The following is a 17771-nucleotide window of genomic DNA, read 5'->3' on the forward strand; positions in this document are numbered from 1 at the left end:
ATCTGGCAGCGAGGCGGCGGAACGCCACGCTGACATGGAGTCCTGCATATGCATTAAGAGAGTCGCTGCGCGTATATGAATGAACGAATGTGCGCCGTCGTTTTGCATTTTAGAAAGCGTGTGGGCTTCCCCACCCCGTCTGACGTCGAACCGGCAGCTGCGACACTTCTCTCTCGCTGCTGATGCTGCACCGAAAAGGAAAGCAATTACAAGGATTCAGGCTTGGATTACAAGGTCAGGTGAAACAAAGGAAAGATGAAAGGGAGGAAAGACAAAAGGCGCCGTCCTAAAGACTCAGAGTGTAGTGCTACGCGACATAATGAGGATTAATGGCACAATACACCAGACTTACTATCGGATCTATTCAGACAGTTTTTAATTTTCCTCCTCCTTTTCAAATCTCTCGGCTCAGCTCGTACGTTTCGCTCCAGGATTTCTCGAAACTCGGTTTTATATATAGTTCAGGTTATGAGTCGCACATGTTTGCGGCATGCGCTCTGGAGTACGACTCCCAAATCAGTCTGTCAAGCATGTAGTAATTATGTCAACAGTCGTCATACGAGCTGCCAGATGTGCTCTGCCCCCAAAATTCATATTTCATTCTTTTAACTGCTTGGAGTAAATCAGCGTCAGATCAGTGTCGGAGTTAGGAAAGCAGCTTCTTCTCTCCCTGCTGCTTTCTGTTCCATCTCTATCAGCCCATGCCGCACGCTCGCATGTTCACATTTTTCACCTTTTCCCAAGCAAGCTCGGTATTTTTCACTTTGAAATAGTGCTGCATTTCTTTATTTCAGGAGTTTACAGTGCGACAAAGAGCCAAGATAGGTCAGGATGTTGTATATTTATGGGAGATCATTACTAAAACAGCGTTACCAGGACGGTGACACATCGCTTTGTAGATGCGCAGGAATTTATTTGCTTTATTTCCTGCCGCAGACATCTGCACTTTGAGCTGTTGGCTTCTGGCAGATCACTGTGAACTTCCAGAGAACTTTCTCTCAGCTATTAATAAAACTTTGTGAAAGCTCTTCATAATGCATTGATCATTTTCATTTCATTTCTGTATTTTTTTTTTTTTTCTCCTAGCGTGCTACATTTTTATTTTAATCTGAATATTTTCTAGACAAGGACCTCACGCCCTGCCTGAGCGGAATTTGAATGAAGGAGGAGTGATTTATTTAAGTCAAACACTTCGCCGCTCTCACCATCTCGGCTCCTGTCTTGCGCCGACTTCCGCGGCCTTTTTGCCTGCAGCTCAGACTGAGAATTGCGCCGGTGGGTTTCGAGGGAAGCCGGATGCGTTCGTGACTATACGGCGAACGTGCACGGGGTGAGGATCCGGGCTTTGGGAAGCGTGTTAAGCAGTGTTGACTAAGACAATGGGGCCCTGAAAGGCACTTCAGAAGGATTACAATGGAGTCACTTGCCTGCGTGACACCAGGCTCTGCTTTCGCTCAGCCGTCTGGAAACCTGCCATCCGGACGACACAGAAGGTGTGCCTGTGAACTTTGCCCTTCGTTCCTCTGACTGAGTGCTGCTTTCGAGTCACGTCTGAATTGTGAGCGGTGTCACACACAAATATGACACGCAGAGAAGACACAGCTACCAATTATAAACGAAATGCGCTCCATTAAGCTGTAATTATACTGCTCTATTGCCAGTATCGATGAATTAATGTATGAATAAACCACACAATAAAGTAAGGACGTTTGTCTTCTGTAGGATTTTTCTGTATTGTAATGCTTCTTGGCAATAAATCTTGGCAATAAAATCCTGTTTATTTCCTTCAAATTAGGCCATTTTCAAACAAACATGCATTTGTAAAGTCTTCTTTGCCAATGCCAAACATAGAGGAGCCTTTTATATACACTGTTTATTAATTTCTGGCATAAAATACATTTAAATTATGTGTTTATTGAAGAGAATTGGCTACTAAACGATCACCGTTTAGATTTTAGCACACACACCAGTGATCTAATCACGATTAACATCATGTCCTTGACTGAAATAAACCCCAACAATTTACACAGACTGACATAGAAAAGCCTCATAATGACAACAGATTCAGATTCATGTAGCAATAACTTTTCCCCACTTGTTCACTGATTCCTTGAAGAACATTTTCTGAGGCATTGCAATAACAGAAGGGTGCATTTTTTTTGATCAGATCACCTGAATCAAGCGTGTGAAAATAAAATATGAAATATTCATGTCCAGGAAGTCCAGTTACACTGCGTACGACATCCTCTGCTTTCAGGAATCATTTCCATCCATTTGGTTTCCGTGCTTTGTTTGTTTGCTTCCCAGAAACTCTTCCCGAACCTCTGTTCAAACCCTTTCTTGTAAACAGCTGTTAAGCTCAAAAAGCACTTGACAACTGAACCGAACATTGACGGTAGAAGCGAGGTGGGAGGATCCTGTACAACATAAACCTGCAGTTCAAAAACCTCTGGCGTCACCGCAACTTTATTTCCTTTTTTTTTTAATGTATGACATTTACCCTACATTCACTACTGAATTGTGTCTTTTTACATAAAATACATTTTAGCTTTAAGCACTGATTTTCAGGAATTCTTGTAAAAATGTAGATTCATCTGGGCATGTTGGAAAAAAACAAAACAAAAAAATCATCTACATAAACAAGAATATTAAAAATCAGAGAAAAGCTATTTTTTAGATAACTTGAATGTTTGAATGTGCTTTATTTTTTTGATTTGAAGTTACAGCATTCCTTTAATGAAATCCAGATACTACTTTTAAAGTTTTCATGATATTTCTATTGTAGTTTTTGGGGAGACTCGAGGCTTTACCTCCACCATGAGTGAAATGAGCCAGTTTGATTGGAAGATGTAGCACAAGCAAAGAACTTACCCGGCTTAATGTTGGATGAATTTCAATAATGGGTTCAGTTCAGAATCATTTATACATGGCATTTGGCTAAAACTCTTCCAGATATTACAATCCATGAAGTCAGATGCTTTTTTTTTTTTTTTTTTAAAGATTTTTGAAGATTTCGTACAGTCATCATCAAAATTCATGCAACATGAACCAAACCAACCCATTTTTTCCAGACTGTAAAAAAGGTTCCGTCATGTTAGAGCATGCCCACCTCTCCTGGTGTCCGAGGTCCTGCAGGAGCGTGTCAGCGTATTTCTGCCTCTCGCCGGCCTCGACGTTGGCCAGCTTCTTCACCTCGCTGCGAACGAAGTACCAGAACTCCTTGACGCCGTTCTCCACCCTCCTCCGCATCTCCTCCTGAGTGGGCCCGGGGCCTGCAGGGGGGGGGGGGGGGGGGGGGGGGGGGGGGTTTAAGAGAAGAACAGCTGCAAACTTCCAACGGCTTACAAAACCTAACAACAGATACTCAGCCGGTGTGACATTTGAGGCACAGGTATGATCTAAAACAAAGAATCAATGACGCCGACTTCAAAGCCTCTCCATGGGAAAACAGCCAGAGGAAACGAGGTGAGCAGGAATGTTTGGAGGTCTTCGAGACCGTCTGAGCATCAGATTATGTGAGTGTAAACACCCTCCTGGCACAAAGCGTGGAGTCAGAATATAACCATTAAAATTTTCTTCTTTCATGCTCTGTCCCTGGGTGTTACTTTGACCTCATTAAGAACACTTGATCACTGTTTTTCTGCATTATAGCTTACACACACACACACACACATACACATACACTCTCTCTCTCTCGCTCTCTCTCATGTTTTTCGCAAACAGGAAGGAACTGCACCCTACGCGCACCAAACAATGTGGAGTAACCCACATGGATACCGCCGCTCTGGTTTCTGTGGAGAGAAACCAAGGGGAGGAAAAAAAAAAATCGACGTAGGAAGGACAGCCTCGAGCAGGAGGAGAAGCTGGCGGTGGAGAGGGAACGCTCGTTTTTACCTTTCCATCCCACACTCTCTCTTCTCTCTTAACTTCCTCCCTTATGGAAAAAAAGCTGGAGGGTATTTTTAACTTTTTCTCTCCCTGCGGCGAGATGGAAAGGCTGACCCGTTGCTGCCCTCCACGCTCACATGCCCTTTTTTTATATTCTCTCAAACACTCTTTTTTTCTTTCTCTCATCTCAATCGACCATTGTCCCACCGGGGAGTTCACACCGCTTCCACTTCATTCACACGTTCCCCTGCTCACCTGGCAGTTTCCCTGCCCCTCTGACCGCCGCTCAGAGAGGCAAGAGGCGGACGTAACCCTGCCCATCTGATGACGGGGCGCCGCCATCACGGCGGCCGATCCACAGCGGCTTTAATGCCGGACAAGCCTGCGATTTTCGCTGAAGGCAAAAAGTTCACAGGAGCGGCTGCGGCTCTTTTATTCCGCGCACAGTCGGACCGAGCACCTTTAAAATCGATTCTTTCATATTTCGAAGCTCTGTGCCTAATTGTTTAATGCGGCCTTTCGGGCGGCGCGGCCCTGCTTACCATCTCCGGTGAGTTTTTGGAAGCTGTGGATCTTCTGTTTGGCTCTGGTCAGCTGATCCTCCAGCGAGCGCAGCCTCCCCGCCGCCAGGGACCCAGCGTCCGCCTGACCTTCCGGTATCCTGAGAAACACGACAACAAGGCGATGAGTACAGAGAGCAGAAATATACTTCACAGGAATAAAAGTGATCAACAGAATTTCCGGGAGATGCAATCATTCATCTTCTATCATAAAGGCAGACCCTGAGAGACAAATCAATCAACTTTTTGATGATACTCAATTTTATTTAGGTGCACAATGAAAGAACTGACAGTAAAGAGTATAGAGAAATATGATGCTCCTTCAGCATTTTCACAAACAAAGCTAATGCAGACAGATTGCACACACACACACACACACACACACACACACACACACACACACACACACACACACACACAGAGAGAACAACAGTAAAGAGGAATAAAACAATGAATAGAATATGAGAAAGGATGTTTGCTTCTCGGCAGTTAAGCTTTTTAATCTCTCCAATTGGTAGAAAAGGAAATGTCATCATTTCTGATGAACCTGTTAATCACCAGACGGCTTCCTGCAAAAGTCAGTGTTGAAGTCGGCTATAAGTAAAATCTATTTACCATTCATCAAAGTTAAACAAACTTTGTCTCTACATCTCTTTTGGTTGCACACGCCACAAACTCGGCTGTTTTCACCGTTTCCTCATTATTTTCAATCTGAAAAGAGATGATGGATGCTCTGCAAATACTGTGAAACTAATTTTGCACCACTGACTGGAATCGAATAAATTTGTCCAGAAGTGCTGCAGGTCACACACACACACACACACTTGCAGAACGGAGCTCTCTAAAACACACGGAGTCAGTCGTCATTAATGATGTTTGGGAGTTCTCGACGAAGCGGCGAGGATGTTTATCATCTAACAGCCACTAGTTAGCGCGATATGAACTGCATCTTCGCCGGTGTAACTCCATTTTCATTCCTCCGCTCGCGCGGGGCGGGAGCAGCCGAGCTGTGAAGGCTGGCAGCTCGTTCTGTTTACCGCTGAAAATTCGACTCCATCCTGCTCAGAGACCACAGAGCAGCATCCTGGAAGCCCCGTTCCGCCGTATTTATTCTGGGTTCGGGATTATGTGCACAGGACGAAATCACTTCCTGTGTTTGTTTAGCCCAACCTATGTTCTTAAAAATCTAGCCACAAATTGCAGCCTGACCAGCCAGTAAATTGGAGGGAAATTTGAGGTCCGACTGTGGAGAAATCTAATTATGTGATTTGGAATGAAAGAACGGATAAAAACAGAGAAGGGAATCAACAACATCGTGGTATAGAGACAACAGAGAGGAGATCCCAAAATCCAGTCCCCCTCCCGGATTTCTCTATTTGCATGTTCACTGCATGCGTGCAGTGTTTCTCTAGGTTTTTCTCCCACAGTCCAAACACACTTTGGAGCACAACTCGTGAGTGTGACTGTCTCTCTGAGGCAATTTAAGGCAATATAGAAGACGGATGAATGATGTAGAGTAAAACATAAATGCATGAAAGAAATTATTCTTAACTGTTGAAGCTGTAATGTTATGCTTACTTAGGAAAGCATTTTAACTCTATAATACACCGAATTTGATTTCACCGGCCTCGTAACATACTGTGATCAAATTAACTCACCATTTGAACAAACGATATCGATGCAATTCGAGTGCAGTGAACTGATTAAACAAACTATTCCTGTGTTTTAACCATTTATTAGAAGATATTGAGGAAATTCCCTCTGATTATTGCACATAATGTATGCTGTGTTTACAGCTGGAGGTTCGGGGCTGTCCTGCTTGGATTTAGATGTAAAAAACTGCATCAAAAAAGGTTAATTTATGAACAAAATCTGCACTGAGATAACACACTAGAAACTGAAAATTAAGAAATGATTCAGTTTTTTAAAGTACAACTTTTGCTTTAAGGTTTCTGGAGCTATTTTGAACTTTTTCTAAATGGATTCATGAAGATTTGCGGCAAAATAGCGTCACGCTTTTTATGCAATATAATAGAGTGCAGACATGTAGAGCGATCCGTGTTGCAACGGCACGCCTTCAGTGTTTCGGTTAATCATCTCCTACTAATAAATGCAAAGTAATAAATTTGCATTTTCACAGCTCAACGTCTGTGAACTATGAACAACTGCACCATCATGCATGCAATAAAAAAACAAAAACAAAACACAAATGAGCGCCGTGGAAGACTCAGAGCACGGAGTTCAAATCAGCCGAGGAAATAAAAAAACAATTTCTCTCACTTCATACAAATCAATCCCTCCACATTAAAGTATCAAAAATTTAATATGTTGGAATCCACAGGGGCATTAGGGAAGTGCTGCACAGGCCATGTTAATGAGTCATCAAGGCATGCAAACTCAATTTGCTCTCTGAGCAAGGAACATCAGTCGCTGGCAGGCATAAAGATGAGACTTTTAAAGTTGCAACAGCTTGTCTTGCTGCGCAACTCCCCCTTCAGTGTTCAAACCTTAGTCCCTGAGAAACCCCCGGCCTCCCACTTCACTGAGCACTAACTGAGCAATGCGCTTCAAAGCCTCGGAAACCGAGGAGAGAGAGAGAGAGAAAAAAAAAGGACGAACTCCTAATTTCTACATTATGTAATTGTGCGACGGACAAAGATAAACTTCTGTACATCTTTTGAGACATCTCAGATATTTATATTCACTCCTTTTCTGGTGAAACCTGTGATGAACCTATTACAGCTGCCAGACACGGATCTTTTGAAACGAGACCCCGGTGAATTTCCTCTCCAGCTATCTACTTTATTATCTCACAGGGAAGTCTCTTCAAACTGTATTCAACAAGCCATCCCAGGAGGTCACACCTCAACTCGCTCGTTACAGTATTGTACAGAAAGTAGGACTATAGGTGATTTCATTTCCCGCAAGATTTAAGTAGTTTAAACTCTAAACATAACAGAAAATCTCCTTGAAGAAGGAAAAAAATAGGGCAGGCAAACACAGACTAATGAGCAAGGATGTGATATAAAGGTTAGTGAGTACGCTCAAATAAGACATAAACCACCGCTGCAGCTGTTAGTGAAGGGAAAAAAAAAATACAAGCATTTCCCACCAAGATATGCCGATATTAAATATATCCAAACACTCAGCGGTATCAAAAACCCACAGACACACACGGGAAAGAGGCAAACACTGCGCACAAACACAAACGATCCCCAATGATATCTCTGGAGGACCCGCAGCGGAGACGAGGCACGGCAGCTGGATTCAACAGCGTCTTAATCAAACGATACAGGAGAAGGAACAGATGAGGAAAGCTCTGGATCGAGGGTGGGGAGCAGGGAGCGGGGGGGTGCTGAGCCCCGTTGGCGCTGAGCGCTGAGCCGGAAAGCAGGTGAGGTTCAGCAAGCAACCCAGTTTCCTGTGAAAAGCTGCCCCAGCTGTCGCAGCCACTGGCTGCCGCCCATGCAGGAGGTACGGATGGAGTTCACGGGATGATCAGAGCGGGGCGGAGAAGTTTGAACGGCGGGGGCATGAAGGGGGGGGCGCAGCAGGGCACGCAGATATTCCAGGGCAACATTTAATATACTCAGCTTGACTTCAAAAGAAAGCCTATACGCGCTGACCTGTAAAACCCATATCTATAGAGGGAGATGTGAGGCATTCTGGGAGGTGGAGAGAAAGCGAAAGCATACACCCAAGAGCCAGTTTAGTGGGAGCATTTCTATAAACTGGTGTGAGCCAGAACAGCAACAATAAAAACGTGTTAATGCGCTGATATTTTAAATGTGTGCTCAATTTGAGGTTCGGTTTCAAATGGTTGTCCAACACTCAAAAATCCTCAGCATGTATGGGTAAAAAAAAAAAACGCACGGCTGGGCTGTGATTCATTCCTGAAGCGAGGATATCTGGATTTGTTCCAGGTAAACCAGGTTTCCCCCTCACAGTCCAGAGACATGCAGTTGTGGTTAAAAATTGACTTCAAATTGCGTGTAAATGTTAATGAATGTTTGGCCTGTGGCGGACTGGTGACCTGCTCGGGGTGTGTCACGCCTCCAATCACACGCAGCTGGGATCCAATCATCCTGAAATGGAAAGCACGGCACAGAAAACAGATGGATGTATGATGAGTGAATGCAAGACTGCTGCACGGCGCATTAAATACCTAGACACGAGACGCGCTCGTCTTCACTGGGAACTCACTGAATCCAGCCACTTGACTCAAATAAGTCAAGCTAATAAACCACGGGAACGCAGCAGAACGAAAACGCTGGTGAACAACACTAATTTGTGGCGAAGCCATGAAAACCATCCTGTTCACACTGTTTAACAACGACAAGGTTTTTTTTTATTTAAACGAACCGATGAGAACAAAACTATCTTTTATATGTTAACTGGGTATGTTTTTCCAAAAGTGTACGTTATTTCTTAGATCTAATCAGTTCTCCTTACTGTTGCTATGTGTCCAAGTTAAATCCACGATTCTTAGTAAACTGATTGTGAATGCTGCATGTTTGCCTCGCATGCCACAACGCTTTGGGGCCTTCAGAGCTCGGCTCTGAGCACTACCTGAAAGAGTGCGCGTGTCAGCTTGGTGGATCCATTTTATAACTACTGTTAAACTGGTTAAATTGTACTCAATGACGACTGAAAGCACCTTTAAAAATATGGTCGCAAAAGCAGAGGCTGTGAGTAATCTGGCTTCATATCGCCTTCTCTGAAGTCGCGCCAGCCTTCATCTTCACGTCTTCCTACATCCAGGAATCTTCTGTGAGTTCGTTTTTTTCTTCTGCAACCTGGAAACTCCTTCTCCAGCATCCTGATAAATTCACTCTTTCTCCTCAGCAGTAAAAGTACAAAGTGCATTTCTACTACAAAGAGTTAGTTATTTTATAACCACAATTAGTTGTCCTGACAATAGAAGGGATGTGACTGTGTTCACCTGGGGACAGATCCATCTTCCCAGAGAACAGAGTAAACAAAAAAAAATTGCTTAAATTATTTTGAAAACAAAAGCAAATAAAAAGCAGAAGTTTTAGCAGTAAAAAAATGTAATTATTTGATGAAATGCCGACCAAACTGTTTGAACACTGATTTAAAATGCAGTGACTGATGATTTAAAGTGTAGATTTTACCTACAGTAAGTATGAGTCAAAATATGTTCTTTGAAAATACTCATAAAAGTAAAAGTACTGAATTCTCCTAAATTAAAACAATGCAAGAATTTATAATTCATCCTTTGATGCACTGAAGCTTTAGCTTGTCATCGGTATAGACTGATTGTAATCCGTTATTATATGTATCCAAATTACAATTTTGGGCCCAAATTATATGTCTAAATATGAAATAACCGTTTCAGCCACAACTGAGCTTTAATTATGCCTCAAGTATCAATTTGGCTCACAAGGCTTACGCTGTAATAGCTCAAACTTTGAGTTCACACACTAACCAGCGCTGTGTTTCATGTCTATATCGGACAAATGAAGACAGGACACAATGTGAAAACTGCATGACTGATAAAATCAGTAGATATTGTGAATACAAACCAGCAAAAAGAGAGAAATCAATAGCAAACAAGGCCAAAAAGTGTGACTTCTAAACCGCTGCCCTCAACCCTGAACAGTGTTTATTCTACAGACATGAATGCACCTAAGAAACAAGGATACATAGAAGATGCGGTGGCTGGACTGAACCGTTGCGAGGCAATTTCACTGATTTATAGAAAACCAATTTGTCTCAATATTGCCCTCTTCTCTATCTGCCCTCCAATCTGGGCCACATTGTCCTGTGTATGCAAATGACTGTTTGCCGCTGCTTTAAGTCGCAAGATACATTCAGGATCCATGAAGAGAGTGCTACAAAAAAAAAAAAAAAAAAAAAATCTAAACAAAGAGCTTTTTATCACCTAGTTTTTGCTGGCGTCGTACAATGGAAAACATCTCGTGTTGGCGCTGAGGTGGCCTGATATAACATATAAACCAGATTAAGGCAATGACTGTGGTCTCCGTAATGCTTCTCATTCCCTCAGTTCTCATTTTTCATTTCCTTCTTGCTGCTTTTTACTTAGCGCGGGCCTCGCACCATCCATTATGCTCCCATCCTCTTCGGCTGCTCTGCATCGTCCCCCGTCCCCCGCCCCCCGATCCCACCGCTGGCGTGCCCGTGGGATCGATCAGGTCCTCATCGCTCAGCCCAGCTGTCACTCTCGCCCCGCGCTCGCTCCGATGTCACACCATCAGGCTGGCGCGTGTCACGGTCTCCACAGGAGCAGTGGCTTCCTGCCCGAGGTGAGTGGCAGCTGCAGAGAGGGCGGAGCCAGACAGACTGAGCAGCTCAACCTCGCGCTCACCTCTCATTAATGCTTCTGGGTGATTGGTAGGCTGGCACGCCGCCTGTCACTCAATTCACTTAAGATCAGCTTGCAAAACCAAATCATTTGACTGGATCTGCAGGCGGGCCTGAATCCAAGTGTTAACTGATAGATGATCAATACGTTATGATTCCACGTTTCAATGAGCCTCTGTTATGAAGCTGAGAAGACAATAAATTCAGATCCCCTCAGGTGTGATATGAATGACCCACAATGCACAGGACATCGATCTAGAGCTACACTAACCAGGTCAAAGCAGGTCCATTCATCCTATACACTCGATACAGGTCTATACACCACTTAATGCAACAATGGTGAATACATACATCACCCGGGAAACACAGAGAGGCAGACACGATCACATCCGGGAGTACATGCAAACTCTGCACAGAAACGCCATCAAGCACGGAATTCAACCGAGGATTTCCTAGATGTGAGACAGGGACGCTCGGCCCTTTGAAATCTACCGAGAACTATAAACTGATTCACACTGCAGTGGGTTTGTACGAAATCAACACAAAACGCAGCGCTGTCGGTTTTATGGGTTTGAATCTGTATGAGGTGTCTGGTATGAAAAATAAATGCACCACGGAAATGTTTGAGGTGCTTCTTCATTTGTACAATCTCAGCGTGTCGCCGGCAAAAAAAAAAAAAAAAAAAAAAACTGCTTGTGCTCCTTGTACAACATTCAGAGATTCATGTTCGCAGTCTGAAACTGCACAACATGTAAGCTGGTGAATTGAGTTAGGCATGCGTTGAGGTAGTCGATCAGTGAGCTAGTGAGTTGTTACATAGTCAGTCATTCTGTGACAACCTGCCGGCTGGAGTCTGGCTCGCTGCCATGCCTCTGTCAGCACTTTGGTAGTGCGAGGAGGTGGAGGAGGGAGGATGACGAGGGGCCGAGGAAGGAGTGAAACAAGGAGCAGGAGGAGAGAGAACGACCGGAGAGGGAAGGGGCTGCAGCGGGAGTGATGGGCACCTCACTAACAGCCGGTTTGTGTCCATTAGGGCTCTAATATAAGGATAAGAGACGTGACGGGATGAGATGTTTTAGGTCTCCCCTGGACCTGTGTCTGACTGTTGCGCGCACACACACACACACACACACACACACACACACACACACACTCACACACGTCTGTGGCACTATCTCTGACGCATTCCATTCCAACCTTGCCTGTTTCTTTAACCTATACCATGGAAACTCTGAATTACAAACACGTACACGAGTATGCATATACATTGCAAGCACGTATGTCGCACGCGCACACACACACACATGCATACACTGACTTCCATTCATTTTCTGCAGATGTTTCATGCAGCACGTCTTCGTCTAAAAAGCTATTGATTTAATATGGGCGTTTATATATGAACTAAAAGACCTCATTGGCCCGTTTTCAATCCGGTGTCTGTTCTCAGCAGTAAAGGAGACACACACGGATGCGCGTAGGCACACACAGATGTGTGCACAAAGATCCAGAATTGAACAGGAGACAGACAAACCCCCGTCGCTGTCGATAGCTCATAAAGCTTAGCCTCAGCGAGCCAGTCGCCTGCTTTGGGCTTGTTGTGCCGGATACTTAGCTGAAGCTTAGAAGGACTTGAGGAGGCACTGTAGCACTGCCCCAGTAAACAACTGTGCAGGCCTCAGTCCCACATCAGCAACCAAACTCAATAACAAGCAACAAGCATGCAGTGTGTCGGGGACCCATCTGGACACTGGTTGACTGAAAGCTGCACTTGTTTTTTATGCCATGAATTCCACCTTTGTTTCTGAGCCAATTTTGAATAATTACAAAAGCAAGGGATTTAATCAGGGACCAGATGTCTGAAGCAATGTGTGCCTGCGCGTTTTATGTTTGTGTGCTCTGATGACGGGCCACGCATCAAAGTGAATCGGAATATCACAGCGGCGCAGGGATGGCAACATCTGAAGTTTCCTGTTAATATGGGACACCCCCCCAACCCCCACCCCCCGCAACATCCACGCACACTCACGCGCACGCTTCCAGACAGTGTTTATGTGTAAAGAGAAACATGGTCAGCATGCGGAGATAAGCGCAGAACCATCTGTCTCTCTATTACACGAGGCTCCAATGTGTGGAAGACGCTGTGTGGTTAATGGGCCCGTACAGAGCGCCGTTGTCTTCAGAAATAACACAACAATATCTGGCGAGGTGTGTGACAGACCATCCGTCTGTGTCACACGCAGCCTCCGCCGCAGCACTTCTGGAACAGAACACCGACAGAGCTGATGGAACTTTACATTTGTTTAACTAAAGGCCTCACACTCGAGATAGTGATTTAATCAGACGCTGATTAGCATTTCGTAAAATATAAGTTATCTTATTGCCACATTCTGGAAAATGGGACGGATGATGATTGGACTGTACGGCATGCTGGAGGCTACACTGAAACCTGGACTTGAGAGAGAGTCATCGCATCAAACAACAGTTTTAAATGCAGAAGGTCAGTCCCCCAGGCAAGAGAGTTGTTTCTCAACTGTGTTTTAGCACAAATGTCATAACAAATAATGGAAAAACTATATATTTTACAGACGCGCTCAATTTTGGGTGGAACAACTCGCCAAAGGATGACCTGTAAACACTGAAGCACATCAAGCAGCAGCACCCTCAATGAGTTCATTCATGAGTAAATATTTACAAATGGCCATGTAGCGATGAATCAAAGCTCTCTCCTACAGCTGCAGAGGTGGAGACTTTACTAACACTCGTCTTGAGGCCCAGATATGCTCAAAGTTAAATCAACAGAGGGATCCTTACGGAGCCGCCTGTCCGCCTCCGGGGTCATTAGTGTGTGTAATTTGGTACATTTCCACAGAGTTTACAGATGTGTAGCGAACAGAGTAATATCACTGATGACCAGCGGGGGCAGTTTTGAGCAGTGTCGCTCGTGTGTGACGAGTGAAAGGAACAAAGACGACAACACAACTTGGAAGACAACAGAAATAACAATTTTTTTTGGAGAAAAAAAACAAAAAAAAAAGCAAGTGGAAGGATACCAACATATTTACACTATTATGTCACTTAGATATGAGAATAGAGAAGATGAACAGTTTCTGAACGGCTTTAAAATGTATGGCGATGAATTATTCCAACAGACGAAATACCACAGGGGGCATCAATATTTATTTTAGGAGTTTTTAACCTGTTTCATAAATGTTTGGATTAGAAACGCCGTCCCACGTAAAACCAAGAATCTGCTGGATGTAACCAACCACAGCAGTGTCAGAGAGGCATGTGAGCACGAAGGGACTGATGTATGATGACGGTCAAAACGCAAAAACTAATTCACATGTGTAAGGAACACCTGTTTGTGCCTCTAAAGTGACGGATGTTGCATGTTTTGCAGACAGGCTGGAAGCTGTTCCCAACTTTCTCCTGACGGTGGAACTTTCAGTCACTGTGAAACAAAATGGATTATTTGCCGCGATGGAAAATTACTCGGGTTGTCACGAGGGACAGCTGGATTTGTAGCATTTCGCTGTGCTCTGTCTCAATGGGAATACGACCTCCTCACGGAGGGGAAAAGCAGACAGACAAGTGTGCAAATAAGAGTTCACAGATTCATTTGCACTGTGAGGGTGTCGGATAAAACCAAATCCCGTTCCTCTACTTTATTTTCTTTCAGGCTGATTTAGCTGACTTTTAACTGTGAAGGTTTACTTTCTCTTGACGATATAAACACTGATGTGTGGAGAAACAATATCTTACCTAAATGGACACTAAGGTGTACAATAAAAGTGACAGATGATTCAAATTTCCCAATAAAAGTCAGAACTGTAAATTATTTTTGCTTTCTCAGTCGAGAGGATGATTAGAAAAGCCCCTTAGGTCTTGTGGTCGTATCTCCAGAATCAAGATAAGAATATGCTGAGCAATAAAGCAGACTATAACAAAGAAAGATTGTGGTTGAAGAAGCAATCATTAAAACAACGGAGAGTTTGTTGTCGCCGCAGCACAAAGGCAAGCGAGTTTGTAAAACACCCGGCGGATTGTCACCTGAGCGATTCGGCCATGCGTCGCAGGTCTTCATTCTGTTGCTTGAGCCGTTCCAGTTTGGCCAGGATCTTGGAGAGTTCCCGGCTGGACCGCTCCGGATGCTCGCTGTCCCTCACCAAGTGGCCGCCGATGTAGAAGAGAAGCGTGCCCCAGGCCAACAGCACCAGGGTAATCCACCGCCATGAACCAGCCCAGGGCCGCATGGTTCAGACCACGCCCACCCGGAAAGCGCGCTCCCGGTGTGCCCGTACAGCCACCGACCTCCCCGCCGGACGCGCACGCACACTCTGTGCCCCGTCACCACAAGTGCCACAGCGCCAGCCTCGGCATCGGCATCTCTGCAGGGACGGTTGAATGACAGATGAGGGAGGGGCGCGTCGACGTGGCAGATGAAGGTGCGCTTCAGGCGAGGCGGGCAGGGGGGTGGGGGAGGGGGTTTCTCCAGCGGATCAACCAGGCTTCCCTGTGTGCTAAAGCATGGCTAGCACACTCCGCGGCCTGCGTTTTCACTGCCCGACTGGAGTCGTCTCTCCTTCATGCAGCCGTGCGTTGGCGAGTAAATCCAACTCTGCTGTTTGCGCGCTTCCCAGTCCCACAGGATACTTTCATTCAACGTGCATCCTGTAGGAACAAATGAAGATGAGGGCGTTAGTTGAGCCTGTTGCAAGTTTGATTTGCAAATACTGTGATGATTCTGGTCAAATAGAAACGAAGCAAGAGAAGAAAAAAAGAAAAGAAACACTTGAAGTGTCAGCCAAGCAAGTCATCTTGACAGTCGAAATACTGCTGGAGAGGAGAGCAAAGCAAGAGACACAGGGAGGGTGCAGGAACAAAGAGCGCAGAGCGGGGCAGACGCTGCTGAGTGGCCCCGACACAACCCTGTCTCAGCAAACCTACAAGATTGATCAGCATGACGCTGCTATTTGCATTTAGTGATGTGCGCTCGCTACGCTGCGCTGCTGCTGAGGCGGGACAGAGGTGTTCATCTTCCAGTGTTGGGCCTGCTGCAGCACGTCACACACACACACATACACACATAAATTAGTCATGGACACTCGAGCCCCCCCACCCCAGCCCCTGTTTACACGCCCTTCAGAACCCAGCACACAGGGACTTCTATCTCCAAAAACTCGACACTGCTTCACCATCCACAGCCCCCTACAGCCCACTTCCAGCCACTTCCAACTCCCTGGTAGTTACAGCTCGATTAAGTCCGGCTGTTAATGGACTTTTTTTTTGAGAGCCAGCAAAAATCCCACAAAGTTCTCCCCAAGCATTCACCTCCTTCCCCGGCACCCGCCGCCACCGTCCCGGAAGCTTGTGTGACAGGATGCAACATTGTCAAGGTGATACAGTGAGTTAATGGAGCAGAGGGAAGGAAAAATCCCTGGATCATCACTTCCCTTCATCCTGGAGCAGCGGGGGAGATGGTGACGGACGCGTGCCGGGTTTATGAAGCAACCTTCGCTGTCAACTCCCCAACAAAGGCCTGCCACACAACTGAGACTAGTCCTGTGATGGGATGAAGACTGGCAGATATGTATGTGTGTGTATGCTATAATCTTGCGAGTGTGTACCACATCGTGCTGGAACGTTGCCAGGCATCTCGGAGTTTCTGGTGGGATGGGTTTGATTGACACGTTGCAGAGTCTCTGATGTTTCTTTCCTGCAAGCGTTCAAGATGGAGGGAAACGCTCCTGCTGGAGTTCGCCTGGCAGCGCAGAAGTAGGTTAGCAGTACCCCGTCATGTTTACCACAGCAGCCGAGCCGGTATGTGGGACATAGAAGGTGCCGTGCTGTAATACCACGGAGGCCCTTCATGCTTCAGTGGCACAGGCTGCCCAGAATGCAGCAGCTGACATCCCCGAAACAATGAAACTGCAAATGATTCTCCTTCATTTCCTACTGAACGATGCGGGATTACTGAAATCTGTACAGACATTCCTTTCTAGCGGGTGCTCCTGTTGTGACAAACCCAGGCTGACACCAGGGTGGCGCCTATTTATGCATGCAGCGGCACAAGGATGTGCTGAGCTGTGTTTTATTATGAAAAATAAGGGGTGCGAGAGGATAGCACTTCACCAGCTAATGCACGACTGGGACTTTACTAAAAGCCGGGCTGCATACCCCCTTGTCACCGTGTTTGAGGAACCATAATGAGGTTTGTGTGCAGTAGACCAAAACACTAAATATAAAGCCGCTGGATGGGACAGCCAACTGGTGCCAAATTGGATATGAGAAAATATGGAGCTCATTCTTCTTGTGCATCAAGCTAAACTAACATAGGGATCTACTGCTGCTATATTAACAGAACTCTGAAAAAGTTTTTGGCTTCACAGAGAAAATGAAAAGTGAAGAGAGATTACATGCGATGATGAAAACAAACGCATGGAAAAACTGTAATAGCGGAGGAGTTGGTCTTCAAAAAAACGTATCATTACTTCACTTCACATGTTGATTAATATTTACTGTATTCTAATGGAACTGATGAGAATATGACGCAGAATTTTTCAAATCTCCTTTTATGAACACACAAAGCCATTTTTAAAAAAAAAGAAAATCTGGGGGAGAAAACCTTTATAGAGGACTTCTGAATGTTGCAACCGCACACAGACGAAGCTGTTTGCACAGTTTGCACTTTGCTGTCACATTCTTGTCCTTTTGTTAAACAAACTCGAAGTAACGGCCACATCTCCACCCTCAACAGTTGCGCCGTCCCCCTCATAAACATTTACAAATGTGGTGCCTCAAAAGGTCAGTCGACCGCTGCTCCAGCGTCGACGAAAGACAAACTGGATCTTTTATTAATACTACAAAATGAAAGAAAGTGATGTTAAGTAAAAATGTAAATGAATGATGAGTCACTGTAAAGTGAATACTAAAATCACTACGATGCAGACAAGTCTGATTAATCTAAATTGCGGCTTT

The 17771-nt window shown here is 45.0% G+C and overlaps 1 protein-coding gene across 1 annotated transcript in view; it reads right to left on the minus strand.

Moving 5' to 3' along the window:
- The window catches only part of fut8b (fucosyltransferase 8b (alpha (1,6) fucosyltransferase)), a 94710-nt gene that overhangs the window by 25837 nt on the left and 51102 nt on the right, over positions 1-17771 (minus strand). The window contains exons 2-4 of the mRNA XM_030110533.1: positions 14844-15464; positions 4431-4549; positions 3110-3272 (exon numbers count right to left, since the gene is read on the minus strand). Coding sequence (XP_029966393.1) covers positions 3110-3272; positions 4431-4549; positions 14844-15046 — 485 coding nt within the window. The 5' untranslated portion in view covers positions 15047-15464. The remainder of the gene's footprint in view (positions 1-3109; positions 3273-4430; positions 4550-14843; positions 15465-17771) is intronic.

Source organism: Salarias fasciatus, chromosome 15 (genome assembly GCF_902148845.1).
Source record: "Salarias fasciatus chromosome 15, fSalaFa1.1, whole genome shotgun sequence".
NCBI classification, from domain to species: domain Eukaryota; kingdom Metazoa; phylum Chordata; class Actinopteri; order Blenniiformes; family Blenniidae; genus Salarias; species Salarias fasciatus.